The sequence below is a fragment of the Mauremys reevesii genome, linkage group 1 (assembly GCF_016161935.1).
Source record: "Mauremys reevesii isolate NIE-2019 linkage group 1, ASM1616193v1, whole genome shotgun sequence".
Taxonomy (NCBI): Eukaryota; Metazoa; Chordata; order Testudines; family Geoemydidae; genus Mauremys; species Mauremys reevesii.
The window spans coordinates 209,078,513-209,097,042 of record NC_052623.1 but is presented as its reverse complement, the minus strand read 5'-3'; the positions used below and the strand labels follow the sequence as shown (position 1 = coordinate 209,097,042).

Sequence of the window (18,530 nt, the reverse complement as noted above, 5' to 3'; positions counted from 1 at the left end):
CAGCAGTGAATTCAAGACACTGCTAGATTGCAGGAACATTAAATACTACCAGAAAGTGCACCTATCATTACTGGGGTGGAATCCCCACAAGCAAGGGAAATAATTTATTCTTAGGAACCTACTGTATTGGACTGTCCATGCTTAAACACATACTGTTTGATAATGTTTGAAAGAGTTCTACCTGAATTTCTAAAGCACCCATCACCAGTCTGCCTAGACATCATCACATTCATAAATCGTTTTTTTCCTTTTCTGCTTACAAAACAGATTTGCCTTACAAACTATATTTGTTAGTGGCTCCCCAGATCTCTATCAGAGCAGATGACACTGTATTATTATATGGAAAGTTTCAAAAAACTGTTTAATAACTTACTTTACTTTTCTTCCCTTATTTATCACAGAATATTGCATTAAAACATCTTAAATATAAAGATGTCTCCTTTTGCTGATTATTCCTCACCTGAAGTTAGAAACCCCAACCAATAAAAATCTACTCTAACAAAAGTCAATCTAAAAAGGTTAATGAAATCTAAGAAATCAAAACCAAAACCCTACTCCAATCAGAATTACTACCCTGAAAAGGGGGTAGTGCCAAAAACTCCATGAAGTCCACTTAATTTTACATGGAAGGTACTCTGATACCATGGTGATGGGCAGTGGTATAAACCCCCAAGGCAGAGAAGACAGACACCACAACTGGTTGCTGTCATGGCAGTATTACAAAAGGAAGATTGTTTATTTTAAAACTAGAAAAAGTGTTAGCTAGTGGTTTGTACAGGGGACTGAGAATTGGAGACCTGGATTTTATTCCTGAAAATGCCATTATGTCATAACACGCCCCCCAGCTTTTCCATTTGAAAATTTGATCTTACCCAACTTTAAGCCAGATCCTGCAAAGGATGTACACATATGTTTAACCTTAAGGGTGTAAATCTTTGCAGGACCAGGGATTTTGTAAAGAATTTTAAGATCCTTTTATGAAAAGTGCTAGATATTAATTTTTTTAAAGCAGCCCTCTGAACAGGTCAGTATCTTGAATACTAGAATAAAATTGGCTTACTAGCCAAAGGAACCAAATAATTTGGGCACTAAAAAGGAATCAGACTAAAAACCCCACAACCTTGGGCCAAAGAACTAGTACATGACCAATCTCAGCAATTTTGAAGGGCTGCAGGGAAAGACACAATTCTCAACTAGTTTTAACGTTCTTGGATGAAAAGCATCATAAAAGCGTCAAGATGAAGTACTTCGGGCCTAGATTATTAAAGTGACATCAGGTTAAGAATAAGCACCAAGAGTTAAGGAACTCAAACAAAGATCCTGTTCCGTGCACAATGCCCTTAGTAATAAAGAGACAGAAAGCACGACAAGCTGTCTCTCAACAATACATTTTTCAAATACTTTAAAAAGAGCTGAACTTAAAAAGAATTGTAAGTACCAGATGAACATCATGATCAAAGTGCGCCCCAAAAGGATCTTGTATCGGAACAGGTCCAAAAAACTGCCGGTCTCTCTGTGACTCCTGTCAGCTGGGAGCTTTAGTGAAAAAGTGCATTTCTGCTTGCAGTTCCTCTTCGCAATGAGATAGAGGGCATTTTCTGCTTCTCTCAGCCGACCTTGTGAGTATAACCAGCGGGGGGATTCAGGAATGAATCTGAAACAGAGATTTTGTTGAGGCTTTAGGGCCCTACTCTTACAGATGCTTGGATCTGCCTGTTTGGAATAAAACTGAAGGACATTTCAATGTAACAGCATGTTTTTTCAAACATTTCACCTCAGGTTTAGAATTCACCCACAGGTTTAGAATTCAGCTGTAGTTGCAGGTAAATAAGAGCACCTTTATTTCACAATTTTCTGGGTATTTAACATGCAACAATTTTACCCTGTATATTAAACTTCCACTCAAATGTTAGGAGTCTGCATTAGAGAAATACAGAATTAAGGATGTATGGATTAAGCAGTTACAGTAGAGAGGCAGCTGCTGGTTATGAAAAACTAAACTGGTTTAGCTGTCTCACATCTTCTCCTCAACACTCTTCCAAAATTCTATCCTGCAGGCATCAGAATAGCCACTGCAAAACAGCTCTATCACGTCCTATTGGCAGAATCTGATTCGTACAGCTGAGATTCCTCCTGTGCCCCTTGTTTTCAGTAGCTTATAACTTCCTGAAGTTTTCACCTTTCTAGGTTGTGATCTCTACCCAAAGTTGATTTTTTAAACACATATCTAATGTGAGCAAAAGTGATCCAGCCACCTTTGCATAAAAGTTAGATAGGAGAAAATGTTCCTTTCCTAACACAAAACATCCTTGCAATCTTTTTTGAACAGCTCTAGGGTTAAACAGCTGGAGGACTGAGATTTGGTACAGAAATTGCACTTACTATAGAGAGGTACTTTTGAGCAGAGCTTTGAAGTCCTGAGAGTAAAGCATTTTTATTTATTTTGCTTCAGAAAGACAAGCTGAAAGGTTAGGGTGTTTTTAACTGAAGATTTTTAACCTAGAAATATCGGGAATGTTAAGTCAGACTCTTCACTAAGGGAAGAGCAAAGTTCTCATTGGAATTTAATTGTAACACCTCAACTGAAGGGCTGAATGTGTTGAATCTCTAATAAAGGTTTCTTTTATTTAAAATATCACTTTCAAATGCTAAATTTTTTGCTCATGTTGTCTTGGCTGGAAGGCTATGATGAATGGACAACTAGTCACAAGATCCAAAACATGAAAGACAAACAGAAAAAAATAGTGCTTTTAATAAAAACCTTTTAGGCTTCTTTACCCATTATGTAATAAAAAAAGATGGCACCAAACTAAATTTTTCCCTTTTGCAGGTCACCTTTAAGATTGTATGCACAACCTCAATACTGTCCCTTGTGTGAATGCATTATGATACTGCCCTTGAAACTGAGAAATAGCATGTGATCATGTAGTTACATATATGCAGCATCTTGTAGTAAATGTGTAAATCCAGCATATTCAGGTATATGAAAAGTGCAGAGTAAGCTGTCTTAATCATACTAGAGAGTAAGAATAAAATTCAGAGTAATAAAAATATGGCATATCTAGGCCACTTAAGTTTGCAGATATGTCAGCACTGCAATGTAAGGGAGACATGGGATTTCTATGTGGTGTATGAGAGAAGTACCACTATCTTCACTCTAGTGCTCCATTTGATCCTTGGAGAACTCTTTGACCTAATTTCTCAATTCCTACTCTTTTGATGAAGGCCAATGAAACAATTTTAAAAACAATAACTTACAGAGAGAGGAGAAAGACTACTGTTCCCTCCAGGTTAACCACAACTGCCAGAGTCCTCCAGGAGCGAATGAAGTACCCTAACATAGCATACTGGGCAATTCCCACTGCAAAGAACAGGCCACCAATCGATCCTAACACATTGGAAACATATAGGGGAAAAAAATGTTACAAACCATTTCACAACACTGCTCATCCCCATTATGTGTGCTCAGAGAGACCAGCACTTTACTAGGAAGGCAGGAAGTATGCACAAAAAGGCTACTTGACTTAAAATCACAGAAAACAGATCCTTATAACAGGGAAGAACTGTTAAAAAGATTAACAAACAGGAAAATAACAGGACAAAAGAAAAATGCTACAAAAATAATTATTTGGCCTTCCTACAGGACTTTTCACCCATCAATTTGAAAACATTATAAAACAATTAGATCTTATAACCGCCACGTGGCTTGTTGCAACCTCCCACACTCGAAAATAAATACTACTAATTATTGGAAAGATGACATTTCCAACAACATAAAACATTAGTTTATAATCTTCATGGTTCATGAGATATTAAGCTTTAAAACGGTCACTGATCCCTCAGCCAAGCACTTTCCTGGCATTAGGCAAAGAGTAAATGTGTCAAGTTCCAGACCTTTGAGCAGTGTAATTTGCAGGCACTATGCTGGCATGCAAGCTGTCATGCAGTAACAACGACAGTTAAAGGTGTCTAAATGTTTCTATTATATGTTCTTTGCAGCGTTGTTGCAGCCACATTGGTCCCCGGATCTGAGAGAGACAAGGTGGATGAGTGAGTTAATATCTTTTGTAGGGCCAATTTCTGTTACCTTTTCCAGATCTGAAGACCTCTGAGAAGCTCAAAAACTTGTCTCGTCCACCAAGAGATGTTGGTCAAAGAAGATATTACCTCATCCACCTTGCCTCTCTTCTATTTTAAGTTTTAGGATGATTTTTACCACAAGATGATTTTTTTGGGGAGGGCAGTAGTTTAAGTAAAAGTGGTCCAGTCACTTTTGAGTATAAGGAGAATACCAGGGTGGGAGGAGGGAGATCTTTTGTTTGCTTTATTAAAAAAATATCTTGTGGGCTTTTTTGAGTCCTGCTGCACCAAAACTGCATGCGAAGGAAGGAATTGAAATTTGGCAGTGAAACAGCTCCCCTTGAGAAGTGCATTCCTGGGTCCAAAGTTCTACGTGAAGGAATGCAATATCACGCATACATGTGTGGCTTGTTCAGCTGCGTAGTGTGCAGAGGAGAGTGCCTCAACTAATGTGCATTTGCCAGTGTCCAGTCTTAGTTGGTCAGAAATCTGAAGTGGCCCAAAGTCATTTACTGTGTTCATCTAAGGTGTACATCGAATGTGGCAAGGCTCAGAGACTGTATGATCATGCATATGCACAAGGGAACAGAGTTTGCAACATTAAATTTGGCATTTCTTGACAAGTGCTTAAACTGAGATCTCTAGAGCTTAACAGTTTTCTATAAAAGTGTTGCAACTGAAGCTGTACCTGCTAATGCCCAATAGGCAGTGCCCACACATTCATTCAGTAGAACAAAGGCCACCAGAGACATCCCTCCATTCATCACCCCCACCAAGAAGCGAGAGACTGCAAAGAACTCGTATGAGGGGGAGAATCCATTTGCAATGGCAAACAGGATGTCAAGGGCAAAACCTGGAAGACAAAGCACAAGATTTAATTTAAGAAAAATACCTGGATGAGAAAGATAGCATTCAGCATGAGCATTACTTGACATTCAGTGAAACCTGTTCTAATCAAATCATATTCAAGACCTACAAGAGTCTGTTGCTTAATGTAGATGATGGGGCAGAATTGTAGTAAGCACACTGGGACAATCTCTTAAAGGAGATTGCCTAAGAAAGGTGGTGGTCTTCACAGGATTTACTGCACTAGTACCCCACACCAGTTCATTGAGAGCAGTTTTTCTCTTCAGAAAAACCGCCATCACATTTGACAGTAACCAGGATATCTTGTTAGCAGTTTCAACAGAGAAGCCCAGGACTGAACAGGCCATGAACAGATTTTTTTTTCTGACCCCTAGAAGTTCTCTCTCCAGATCATATCTCCTCCTTGTTGTCAGAAAACAGTGTGGAGGAAGTTTGCACTGCTATAATCTTCCCTGTATCTGTTCTGTGACTAGAGGGTTTCAGTGTTCTGGGTCAGACACCTTTTACCAGCACTGAGTACAGTAAAGACTTAAAAATGTCATGCTTTTTAAAAAGAAAGTTAAATTTTAATATATGTCCTGTACATGAAATCCCCCGAACAAATGTATGGTATGAAAATGGTACATAAGGTCCATGGATTTTAAAACTTTGCTAAGTTCACAAATATCCAGCATGCATGATTTAAGAAGTGATGACAAACTCATCTAGAACTTTTAGGAGCCTTGACAATTAAGAGAGAGGTTAATAAATAATTAATTTCTGATACTCTGAAATTTTAGTTTCATTTTGTGGAACATTCAGGGATCATTCAGGGTTACCTGTGAGATAGACCTTTTTCCTCCCAAAGCGATCTGAGAGCTGGCCAAAAGAGATCACTCCAACAAAGACACCACTGAAGAAAAATGAACTGGCAACACTGACTTTGTATGATGTGTTCCCAATTAAAAACCACTAGGGAGAAGAAAAAAAGCTTTAGTCAAAGTCCAAGAAGCGAACAGCTTGGGGAGGAAAAATCTTTTAAAAACAAAACTCCAGCACAACCTCCACTTTAGTCACCAAAATATCACCGCAAACACTCTAAAGACTTTGACCCATTGTACAATTCCTCCCCTCCTCCAAAACAGTAATGCCTTTCACATCTGAGAAGAGGGTTAGGTTCCTCAAGGGAACATTATGTTTTGTTGGCTTTGTTGTTTTTTTACCTATGTACCTTTCATCTACGTACCTGTATGTACATGACCATTGTAGCTAGGCAACATACACAGAGTTAAGGGTCACAACTTGGGTCCAAAGATGACCCTAGCTCTTCTCATCATGACCTACCTTGTAAGTGAGATCCATTTGGTGTGTTTCTACTTTTCTGCCTGTGTAAGCACTGGGTTTTTTTTTTTTAATATAAACAGAAGAGCAGGCAGTGTGGGGTGGGGGTATAGGGAAACTTTCCCTAGCACTGTCTCTATTGTACCTGTATTGTGGATAACGAGTCTCCAGAGCTGTTAATCTAGGCAAGGCGTAGTCTATTTTTTGTGAAGGTTCAAATTTCTTGGTCAAGGTATAGTCAAGGTCCATATGCCCCCCACCCCCAAACATGACCCAAGTGCACCCTAAACATTCAGAAACCATGTAACAAACAAAAATCTCATGATTTTTGGGGAGGCTAACTCATGACTGAGTTCTTGGGGTTAGCAATACAAGCAGTGAGACTCCAGAAAGGATTTGAATAAGAAGGTGGGGACCTAGAGCATTAGGTAACATTAGGAGTTTATTCCAAGAACAGGATGCAGCATGGAAAGAGGCATTAAAGAAGAACTGGGAGAAGGAAACGTGGCATCAAGGCTGACACTGACAGCTAAGAAGGGAAACACTGGGGGAGAGCTGTACAAAGCCTTCAAAGTGAAGATGAGACGTTTTATTATCCTTAGCAAGAAACTGTTCTGCCCATATTCACCTTATAGGTCCCCTAGTTTCTGAATCCTTCATCAGAGTAAAAAAATTACTCCGGTCAACTTTACAATTAATTTTGTTATTATGAACATTTCTACTAGATGACATCCAAGTCTCTTCAATTCCAGGAACAAACCCAGCCCTATAAATCAGATCCAGTTTCATTTTTGTAGCAGGTCTATAATACTGCAGCCTCTACAAGGCAATAACCTCCAACACAAAGGAATTCCAGAATGAACCTAATAAGCATTCCATGCTGTTCAATGATACTATGTTTTCTTGTGTTCTCTCCACCACAACCTACTATCTTGCTTACCTTTCCCTGTTCACTGCTGCTGTGTTCATTTCCCAATAACATCCAGATCCTTTCCGTGACACAATTGTGCCATTTTCCCCCACTCTTGAAACATCCGTGCACTGACCTTCTGAATTCCCTTCCCTCCTCTACTACCCAGATGCGCCAAACACCATTATGTATGGTTTTACTAGCAGAGCTTAAATAACTGGTTTGAAGCCCAGTAATGAACAGCCTCATCAAAAGCAGCAAAAACATGTAAGCAAAGCCTACAGAATATTTCAGGAACACCATGAAAATAACTTGATTCGTCTTACTGTATGTGTCATTCTGCATTATGACTTAATGGGTGATATGTGCATGCTGTTATAGTTAGTAACATGGCCATAAGGAATCCAGATGCTTGAGAAAATTAGCTTTGAAAGTTAATTATTGCCATGCATTTTTCAAATTTTTTTTCCACAGTATGTAGAAAAATCTAGAGAACAGGGCTCCAATAACATATACACATTAATTTCAATGATCTAATCAGATTTTTTTCTGCAATATCACAAGAATCATACTGTAATTCTTGATATAAATGTTAATTAAGCCCAATAATCATGTGTCTGAGTGATACTTGATGCTTTCTGAATCAGTCACAGCTCAGGGAATATTTCAGGTACAACAGACAGCAATTTGCTCTCTAAATTCACCCAAATGGTTAGAAGAACTTCGTTTTAATGTAGTCAAGACTTATACAGGGAAAAAAGTACTAAGGTTCATTACATCACATCAGTTCATGAAATAATACTTAGTCTGTGAGTTATTCAATTTGTTCCAGCATGAATTTGTGACGGCCACATTAAAGTTACTCATGAGTTGTAAAGACAACAATTGTGCAGATCATCCCAAATAAATGCAGGTAATGTCTTTATACCACTCCATGAATTATTAAAACATATTTTACAGAAATTTTTTTTAGGAAGTTTTTGTACATTTGACAGTATTTTAATAGGACTATTCTTTCCACCCGTAAAGCCAGGTACCACAGTTATTAGGAGTTCAATTAAACAGAACTCAAAAAGGAAAATTATAACTAATACCTTTTAGCTACCACATAACTTTAAAGCCTACTACAGCAGAACCTTCCATGCAATAGGACAAGTACTGCATCACACACTGAAGGCTGAGAATCTCCCCATTCCAATAGTTTAAGGCTCCTATTTCTAGTATGGCATGGTGTCCAATGTCTCACGAGAAACACGATCATTCAGAACTTGTCAACAAGGGTCTAGATTTTGAGAAGTGATATTTTCAATGCTCATTATGACATGCCTAAAGAAGGATGACTGTCACAGTGTGGTTGTTCACCTCTATAAATCAGGCTCCTTTAAGAGACTGCAAGTTGGGCACACACAAAAATTGCATCACTTTTGAAAAATCTAAGCTAAAACCTTTAGAATACCACGTGAGGTGATCTTCCGCCAAATATGCACTACACCTCTAGCAGACCCAAAACATGCTGTAGTTTAAATTGATCTTAGTCAGATGCAGAATTTTTAAAAAGATGAATCTGTGCTGCAAAGTTCAGACCCCAATTCTGATCCTTTCCAAAATACGAAAGTGTTCAGATACAAACTTTTTGTGTAGCTACTTCCCTAATTATTTTTTATTTGTTCTTTGCTTACATCTCTTATTTACAGAATGAAGCCATGTGAAAGACTCTATGGAGAATCTAAGTCCCTAAAGACATTGGTTGGTGCCACGTATACAAATGTACTTGAATTCTTCACCCTTGTTTTTAACCTTAAGAAGAGGTGTTACATTTGAAGAAAAAGTTGTGTCTACAGAAGATTTTAGAATGTTATAGCCAATTTAAATTTTCTTAAGTTATGTACTAAAGTTATTATATACAATCACATTTTAAATTTAGAGTTAAGAACATTATATTCTTTTTTACTCTTCATTCTTTTTGCTCTATACTACAGGATGGAGCAGCATAGAAAGTCTCACTAAACAGAGTTAGTTGGGAGTGTGCAAAAACTGGCTGTTTGTATTAACATGCTCGTAACTAAGGCTGAGAGACTGTCACGGATTCCATGACTTCTGCAGCAGCTGATGTGGCTGGCTCGTGGTCGTCTGAGCAGCTTGAGCAGCACCTGGGCCAGCCGCAGCTGGAGCAGTCTCGGGCCACCGTGCCCCTCCCCACGAGCAGCAGCAGGAGTTTGGGTGTGGGAGGTGGCTCAGGGCTGGGGAAGGGGGTTGAGGTGCGGGGGCAGGGGTGAGGGCTCCGGGCAGTGCTTACCTCGGGGGAGGCTCCCAAGAAGCGGTGACATGTCCCTCCCTTGGCTCCTAGGCTGAGGGGTGACCAGGCAGCTCTGTGCGCTGCCTCTGCATGCAGGCACCGTCCCCACAGTGCGCAGAGACCCCTGGCTGCACCTCTGCCTAGGAGCTGAGGGACATGTCGCCGCTTCCAGGGAGCTGTGCAGAGCCAGGCAGGGAATCTGCCAGCCCTGCCAAACCCCACACCCAGCACTAGTGGGGTCCTGGGCCACCACCCCCCAAAGTACCCATGGCACCTTGCGCTCTCCCTCCCCCCCCCAAGCACCTATGGCGCTTCCCACTCCCCACAGCACCCAAGATTTAGTCAGGGGTATATAGTACAAGTCATGGACAGGTCACTGGCCATGAATTTTTGTTTACTGCCCATGACTTTTACTAAAAATACCCATGACTAAAACGTAGCCTTACTCATAACCAATGAAGTCTGAGGTTTTTTAAAACATATTTCCAAGCTAAATTAATACCTCTGGACATTGACCATACATTTATAAGCACTAACAGTTGACTAAACTGCACAGGTCTAAAATCAGGTCTTATATTTATAGTAAATGTACTCAGAATGGGCAACTACATATGCTAATTTAGCATTAATGTGTATCTAAGGCCTAGGACTGTCTAAATCCCCACCCCAGTACAGACTGGAGTAGTTTATATGGCAAATTACATGGGAATCATGGGAGGGTTACTTGCAAAAACTTATAGTCCTAAACCTATAAACCCTAAACCTCACCCTGGAATACCTCAAACAGCTCCTGCTATGGAGGAGCTGCAGAGCAACCGCCTCACAGGTTCTCATGCTGCATGCAGGCTGCCTGGGGTACATTTAAGCATAGCACTCTTTATCAATTAAGCCCCACCACGAGAATGGCAAAAGTTACGTAAGAAGAACACAGCCATCATGCAGAATTTTGAACACTAACGCCACTGATCCTTTTTCTCAGTTCCAATCCACTTCTAGAAACATGCAACAGTGTAATGTACAACTCCTATATGGGAAAGTTATTAAAGTTTTGGAGGAGACCCAAATGAGCAAGGTCTATATAGCAGAACGAGGCTGATTTGTTGTTTCCATGCATACATTTGAACAGACAACTTGTGCTCCAGTTGGACTACAGCACCTACTTCTTTGCTAATCAGAACACTCATTGGTTTGGAAACCAAGACAAGAAAATTGGACAACCAGCTCCTCTACTTCTCCCACTTTCCCTCCATGAGGTGTATTAATCTCATAGTGGGCTGAGAAACCCATTTCATTATTTATTACCTCGGAAGCTATTGATGTGAAGCTGCTGCTGAAGTGCACATGCTTATGAACTTCACTCCCATTGGCTGTCAGAAGCCATTCCCCAAAGGCTCTTTCTTCATTAGTTGACTGGTTGCTATGGCTTTGATTGGCTGAGAGCTCTTTGAGGTCCCAGTGGTAGGGAGGTGTCGCCCCTACAAGCGCAATGAGGATTGCTTCAGTGGCTACATAGAGCTGAAACAAAACAGACAACAATCAGATGCTAAACACACACCAAAAAAGCAACATTTAATCCCCAGAGATTTCTAGTCAGTATTCAAATGCCCTTCCTTGTCTTTTTAGATTCTCTTATGACTACAAGATGCTTTGACTAGTCCCCAGTATCTAACATCACATACTCAAGTATCAGGATTCCAGACGAGTGGTTCGCATGCTTTTAGAGTGTGGATCACTTATTGAGAAACCCTCTTTGTGGATAGCTCCGTTCCCCCAAACCTTAAGATCCCAGTGACAACTATGGTAAATACAGGGCTTGGATACATGAAAGAGTACTTAGAGGAGTATCAAGAAAACAAAATGAAAACGCATTTTACTGGAACTAGATTACATTCTTTTCCACCTCATGATTTTATGCCTGTACTGTTCACTTTGTCCCCTTGGGAGGCACATTTTACTATTTGAACTACATATCCCCCCGCTACCTACAGCAGACACCCCCCCATCACCAATCAAATCTCTCCAGATCTCATTGCAGTGTGTCCTCCTGTTTGCTACATTCGCAGCACTGGTGTCTTCTACAAACCTGATCAATTGATTTATTTCTATTAATGCACACACCCACACACTCATGCAACCTGACAAAGACATGAGTCAGGGATCGGACAGATGCTTTTTATTTAGTTAGTCAAAAAGCCCACTGATAATGCAAAGTGCCCTAGTCTGGCCTACAGCAGGGAACATTGCTGCTTGAAGACTGAGGCTATGGCTACGCTACAGAGCTTACAGTGGGGCAGCTGCACCAGTGTAGTGCTGCTAGTGCAGATGCTCCAAGCCGACAGGACAGAGTTCTCCCATCAACTTAATTAGTCCAGCCCCCCGAGCGGTGGTAGCTATGTCAGTGAGAGAAGCCCTCCTGCAGACACACTGCTGTCCACACCGATGCTTAGGTTGGTGTAACTTGCGTTGCTCGGGGGGGTGGCTAGTCTCACCCCTGAACGACATAACTTATACCGATGTAAGCTGTAGTGTGTACACAGCCTGAGTTGTTTCCCCATTGACAGAAGATCCACAGACCACCAGTCAACAAATTCAAGGTGTCCAGACTCCAGGTTGAAAACTAGTGTTCTAAGACACCTGTAAAAATAGAAATCCCCCAACCGGAAAGCAGAAAAAATAAAGGAAGATTTTAAAAAGTTGTTTGTGGCATTACCAGATATATCTCCTAGGTCTGCTGGATTGTGTGATCTTATTTAAACAAACACCAAATAATGCTATCCTGGTCTAAATAACACTTGAGAATTCAAGGGTTAGTATAAGCCCAAAATACATTTATTACCAAGTTAACAGCCAGCACCCTTAAACTAGTAAAATATTTTGATGCATTTGGTTTGGGGAATGGAAGCACAATACTCATTTTTCTTTTAAAAGGAATCTACTCCACAGAACACTCAATCCAAAAATAGATAGATACAAGTGTACAATGGGAGGAGATAGATATTTTGGTACAGAAAGATTTCAGCTGCAAGCTTTCTACGGGTAACAGCATACACGGAGAAGAACAATTTTTAAAAGCCTATTTTTAAAAATAGGTCCCTTGAATAGGTCCTTTAAATTAAAAAGTACATGAACTATTGGGGACATATCTTGCTGCTATTCATTACAGCTTATTGGACTCGCTGTTATAAGACTGTTTTAACCCAAAGCTCCTCAGAGCTTTGTTGCCAACAGCAATGTTGTCAACTCAATTTTGTCACGAGTCTGGAGACATTTAGTGTTTTCTCGAAGCTTTAGCTTCTGAAATTAAGTGAGAGTCTCACCTTCAATTTAAAAACAGCCCCTGGCCCTCATAATTGTAGAGAAAAGCTTGAAAATATGACCCAGATCAACACTACAGGTAAAAAAATCCAGACGACAAATAAAAGCCAAATTTCTGTTTTATCATGATATGGGGGGACCTCACTTTAATTTTGAATGCTTGGGATGTGATGTTACACAATCAGAACACTAATGTTTTACATTAACTTTGCAATGGGTAAATGATTGTGCAAGGTAGTAGGGAACCAGGCCTTTTATTTTCAATTTGGTATTCATCCTCTACAATAAAATAAGTCAAAATTCTGCCATTTAGTTTACATTCCGCCGTATAGTCCTATAATATTTGAATTTGATCCACACATTGAGGCTATTGTTTCCCCACAGATAAAGCACTGATTTATTTAATAGGTGACCATAAAAGGGGAAAATAGCCCTATGCCCTTTTTTCTTTATGATGGATGAGGTAGGCCTCAAAGATGTTGTTTTTAAGTGTTAAGCACATTAGAAATTCAGATCCCGTCTAGCTCATAAAACTCTGATGACTAGCAAACCTGTGAAATGACATAACCATAAGAGCCAAAAAAGTGCAAGCTGACCAACTGAGAGGGTGTGACCCTGGGAGACCAGGTGCCAGCTCATGCCCGAGTCCCGATGTCTCAACTGAACCCTGACAAATGCACAGTTGGAATCAGTCTGGCTCACTTGTGTGTTAGTATTATTAAAATAGGCAATAGAATTATAAGACTGTTCAGCATTTAGGCTTTATTGAATGTTTGGGAGTTGCTGTATGCAATAGTTTCATTTATAACATCTGTATGCCATATTGTAAGGTAATATTTGAGCCATTGCATTGTGAGCCTCTCCTGTCTGCTGATTTACAGTCACAAAGAGACATTAATTAGTGTGAAAGGCTGATCTTCAACAGAAGACATTATGTCCTTCCCAATAGGAAAGGTCCATTGACATCAGATGGACTATTGTGGGATCTTAAAGAGGACAAAAGACATTTGTTTTTTTGCTGTCTCCCTGCCTGTGAAGATGAGCCATGCAAGATTCCTCCTGGCAGCTGAGTTTGCAGCTCAGACCACATGGCAGCAGGGTGATTAAAACCCCATATAAAAGGAATTAGGTATCTCTATGCTATTTGAACTAGGGGAGGCAAAGTGTTTCTAGGCATAAGTGAGAGATACCCAGCTGCTTAGGGTTAGCCCTAAAAGACACACAGAGCTTGCTGATTATAGAAGCTTTTATTATCTTTTGAAACCTACACAAATAAATTACAATCTTATCTACACGTACCTGCTTAAACCTTGTAAATAACTCCATGATGCATTTCCTTCCTAATAAATCTTTATATAATTTATTATAGGACTGACTACAAGCGTTGTCTCTGGTGTGAGATCTAAGTGCAACTGACCTGACGTAGAGTGACAGGTCCTTTAAGACTGGGAGTGACCTCAATATTGCTGTGATTTTTGGTATAAGGGACCATCACAAAGGTATGCTCACCTGGGTGGCAACATAGATTAGAGTATGCAAAGGGCCTCTCTGACTCCATCCATGCTAAGGCTGTTACAGAATCTGAGGAGTTTACACTTGATAACTGGTTGGTAAAATCTAACTATAGAATTCACAACCAATTTTGGGTTTGTGCCCTGGTTCCTAACAGTCTGCTCTGAGGTTGATATTCTCACTCTTGAGCCACTTCAGGCAGCGTTACAGAGGGGAATGGATTTTTAATCAGACTGTTTAAAACTATTTTGTTATCAAAGTTTTGAAGTTAACAAATTAATATTTTGGAAATTAAGTCAATAACTAACAAAAATATCTCATTACCTCTGCTCCCGATACCAAGGTGTCTGTTCTCATCATAAACAAACTCCAAGACAACCTGGATATCCTCCAATAAAACCAAGAAAGACTAGAGTTGGCATTTCTAATATTACTGTTGTAAAAGGCTTTGATTGGCTGAGAGCTCTTGATTAGCTAGAGCAAAAAAAAACTTAAGAAAAAAATTACACCTTCTTTATCAAAGTAGTAAAAAAGAAGCAAGCACAGTATTTTTGGTTTGTTTTAACAAGTCCTCTCTTGGTCACCTTTAAGTTGTGGTTTTTTTTCCCCCCCCAAACCAAATTATTAGAATTGGGGCCCTCACCATAGGGTGCAGCAGCAGCACCCTCTGTCTACTCATCCTCATTCTTAGTACCTTGGGGATGAAGGAGAAAGAGCTTCCCCGAGTATTGCTCCTGGATGGCCCGGGAAGCCTCCAACTTCCATGCTGGCATGGCACCTGGTAAATTTTTCAAGCACTGTGGCCCCTTTCCTGGGTGGAAGCAGATTTCATGGTCTTATTGGTCAGTTTCCAGTTTGGAACAAAAACCTATATGAAGTCGGGTATTTTCTTAGGCCTGGTCTACATTTAAACTTTTGCTAACATAACTATGTTGGGTAGGGTTTCATTCCACCCCCACCCCACATGCCCCAGTGTAGATTTAGGTCAGGTCTACAATATAAACTTAGGGCTTGGCTACACTTACAAATTTGCAGCGCTGCAGCAGGGTGTGAAAACACACCCTCTGCAGCGCTGCAAATTGTGGCGCTGCAAAGCGCCAGTGTAGTCAAAGCCCCAGCGCTGGGAGCACGGCTCCCAGCGCTGTCCGTTATTCCCCACAGGGAGGTGGAGTACGGACAGCGCTGGGAGAGTTTTCTCCCAGCGCTGGCGCTTTGACTACACTTAGCGCTTCAAAGCGCTGCCGCGGCAGCGCTTTGAAGTTTAAGTGTAGCCATAGCCTTAGGTTGATGGAAGCCACCTAATAATGTATGCATCTATACTACCAGGTCATTTCTGCTGACCTAACTTGCCTGTAATGTTGATTTAATTACTCCACCTCCACATGAGGCATAGCACTTAATTAGATGTTGATGGGTCGACAGAGAGGCAGTGTAGAAGCAGTATTGTGGCTTCCAGGAGGTGTCCCACAATGCTTCATTGTGACTGCTCTGGAGATCATTTTCTACTCCGCTGTACAGCAGCCAGGTACACAGGGTTAAAGCTCCAGGAACTTCTGAATTCCCATTTCCTGCGTGATCAGCATGGAGAGCTTGCCAGCCCAGCTGATCATGGCAACCTCAATGCCCCAAATGCACTCCAGCTTGGACTACACAGGAATCACAGAATAGGACTAGAAGGGACCTCAAGAGGTCATCTAGTCCAGTCCCCTGCACTCATGGCAGGACTAGGTATTATCGAGACCAGTGGTTCTCAAACTAGGGCCGCCACTTGTTCAGGGAAAGCCCCTGGCGGGCCAGGCTGGTTTGTTTACCTGCCGCATCTTCAGGTTCGGCCGATCGTGGTTCTCACTGGCCGGGGCTCACCGCTCCAGGCCAATGGGGGCTGCAGGAAGTGCAGCCAGCACGTCCCTCGGCCCACGCTGCTTCCTGCAGCCCCCATTGGCCTGGAGCAGCGAACCTGTGGACGCAGCAGGTAAACAAACCAGTCCGGCCCATTAGGGGCTTTCCCTGAACAAGCGGCGGCCCTAGTTTGAGAACCACTGATCTAGACCATCCCTGATAGGTTGTCTAATCTGCTCTTAAAAATCTCCAATGATGGAGATTCCACAACCCCCCCTAGGCAATTTATTCCAGTGCTTAATCACCCTGACAGTTAGGAATTGTGTCCTGATATCCAACCTAAACCTCCCTTGCTGCAATTTAAGCCCATTGCTTCTTGTCCTCTCCCACCAGTCAGTGTTTATTTCTCCCTACCAGAAACAGCGCTCCACCATGTTCAGCTGCAGCATGACTCTCCAGCAGCAACCGGGAACTGTTTAGTTCTATGGCTTGCAGCAAGGCTGCTTGAATGACATCACAACGTTACATTCAGCGGCTCCTGTCTCGGCTCTGGAAATAACGCAGGATAAGGAGCGAGGTGTTTGTAATGCTCACAATAAGAGTGCACAGCTGAGCAGGGTCCATGCTTCTCGGGCTACAGCATAAGCACGGCTTAACAAGGCTTTCGAAAGAAGGCGCAAGAAAGTTGTTTGCCGTTGATATCAGGGTAGGGAGGGAGGGACGAAACTGCATCATGGGAGGCCAAAGCCATGTTCCCATTACCCACTGCAACAATGTTTTGGTCCCACGAGGCATTGCAAATCCTTCCCCAAGCCCCCTGTGGCTAGTTGCACCGTGGGATAGATACCCATGGTGCAACTGCTCTGTGCATCAATGCAAGCGCTGCTAGTGAGGATGCATTCCACCAACACGAGCATGGTGAGGACATGCACGACCAACTTAACTACTGTGACAGCTGGATGTCGACTTACATTAAGTTAACTTAACTTTGTAGTGTAAGTTGTACCTTTAGTTATATCAGCAAAAAAGTCCTTTTGTTGACTTCTTACTTTGTTTGGGGACCTGGTATATACTATGTTGGCAAAAGAACTCTTTTGCCGTCATAAGCTGCATCTACACTAGGAGACTTGTCACTATAGCTATACCAGCAAACCTTTATAATGCAGACAAACTGCAACACATGCAACTCCTTCTCGCAGAAGCCTCAGGTCCACCCCTAGTTAATCTCAAAAAGCATGTGTCTTGGGCATCAATTTCCAGGCAGTACATGCCACCCAAACAAATCAAACTGATAAACATTCTCTGTGCCCCTTTTCCTCCCTCAGCCCCTGCCCTTTACATATGATAAATTCCTGGTCCTAGGAAAGCCTTGAACCAGGGCTTTGGAGCAGAGCCTGGAGCATCTCCGGAGCAGTGGAGCTGAAGGTTTTTGCCTGGAGCTGGAGAGGAGCTGGAGCACAGCTCCAAAGCCCTGCCTTGAACCATAGAGTCTTGAGAGGTGGCCTATCCATTAGCCCCCCTTTTGTGCAGCTCCTCTGCAATGCAAAGGAAGCTCAGAAAGTTGTAATGGCATACAACAATGACCCACACAATACCCCTAAAACCTATAATTATTTCTATAAAGTGTTTCATCCTGGATGCTTTTACATCCATGACTCCTATCATTCCACCCATTAGCACTTTTTACTGTAGTTGCATTTCATTAATTAAAAACACAGTAATCAGCCCTTATAATGAAGTATTCATGAATTTACATTAGATTTGAATGATATATGTCTCATACATTTGATTATTACTGTAGCCAAGAGATCCAGTCCAACTGTCTTTAAATAGAGAGAAAACAAGAACACCTTCAACACTGCTTTGCTGCCATTTCAATTGCCTTATCAACAATTCACAACAAGCATAGTTGTTCTCAGCAAATACCAGGTGAAACATGTACTGCCAAACAAAGTAAGTCACTAAACTTTGACCCTTCTAGTACAAAAAGATTAAATCTGCACCTTGGAGAAAGAGATGAATTTAGCAAGATTAAAAAAAATGGCATTGCTACAGTAGGACTCAATGGTGGGGGGTGAAAGATACCCAATTATTCCTCTTGGGAAATGTGAGCATTACAGTGCTAAACAGTTTTTCACAGAATAAATCGCCCAGAGGCAGGAGAAAAGGTAGATTTAAGACTAAAGATATTTGAGATTTGGAAAATGAAGATTTGAACAACAACAAAGCATGCTCCACCTTCCTTCCCCTGAAAAGCATCAATAGCTTCTAGCATTTAAGGCTACCCTTATGAGTTGATTCTAAAAAAACAGATGCTTGTTTCATTTGGTTGTATAGAAAATTTGGAATGGCTGTGAAGAAGGGAAAAGATGAAGCTTTATACCAAAATTA

At 41.2% G+C, this 18,530-nt stretch overlaps 1 protein-coding gene across 7 annotated transcripts in view; it reads right to left on the bottom strand.

Annotated features, from left to right (window-relative positions):
- SLC22A15 (solute carrier family 22 member 15) overlaps positions 1–18,530 on the bottom strand; it is a 42,744-nt gene that overhangs the window by 22,691 nt on the left and 1,523 nt on the right. For all 7 annotated transcript variants that reach the window (XM_039537622.1, XM_039537582.1, XM_039537615.1 and 4 more), the window contains exons 2-6: positions 10,776–10,988; positions 5,766–5,898; positions 4,769–4,933; positions 3,259–3,388; positions 1,439–1,654 (exon numbers count right to left, since the gene is read on the bottom strand). In XM_039537622.1, coding sequence (XP_039393556.1) covers positions 1,439–1,654; positions 3,259–3,388; positions 4,769–4,933; positions 5,766–5,898; positions 10,776–10,988 — 857 coding nt within the window. The remainder of the gene's footprint in view (positions 1–1,438; positions 1,655–3,258; positions 3,389–4,768; positions 4,934–5,765; positions 5,899–10,775; positions 10,989–18,530) is intronic.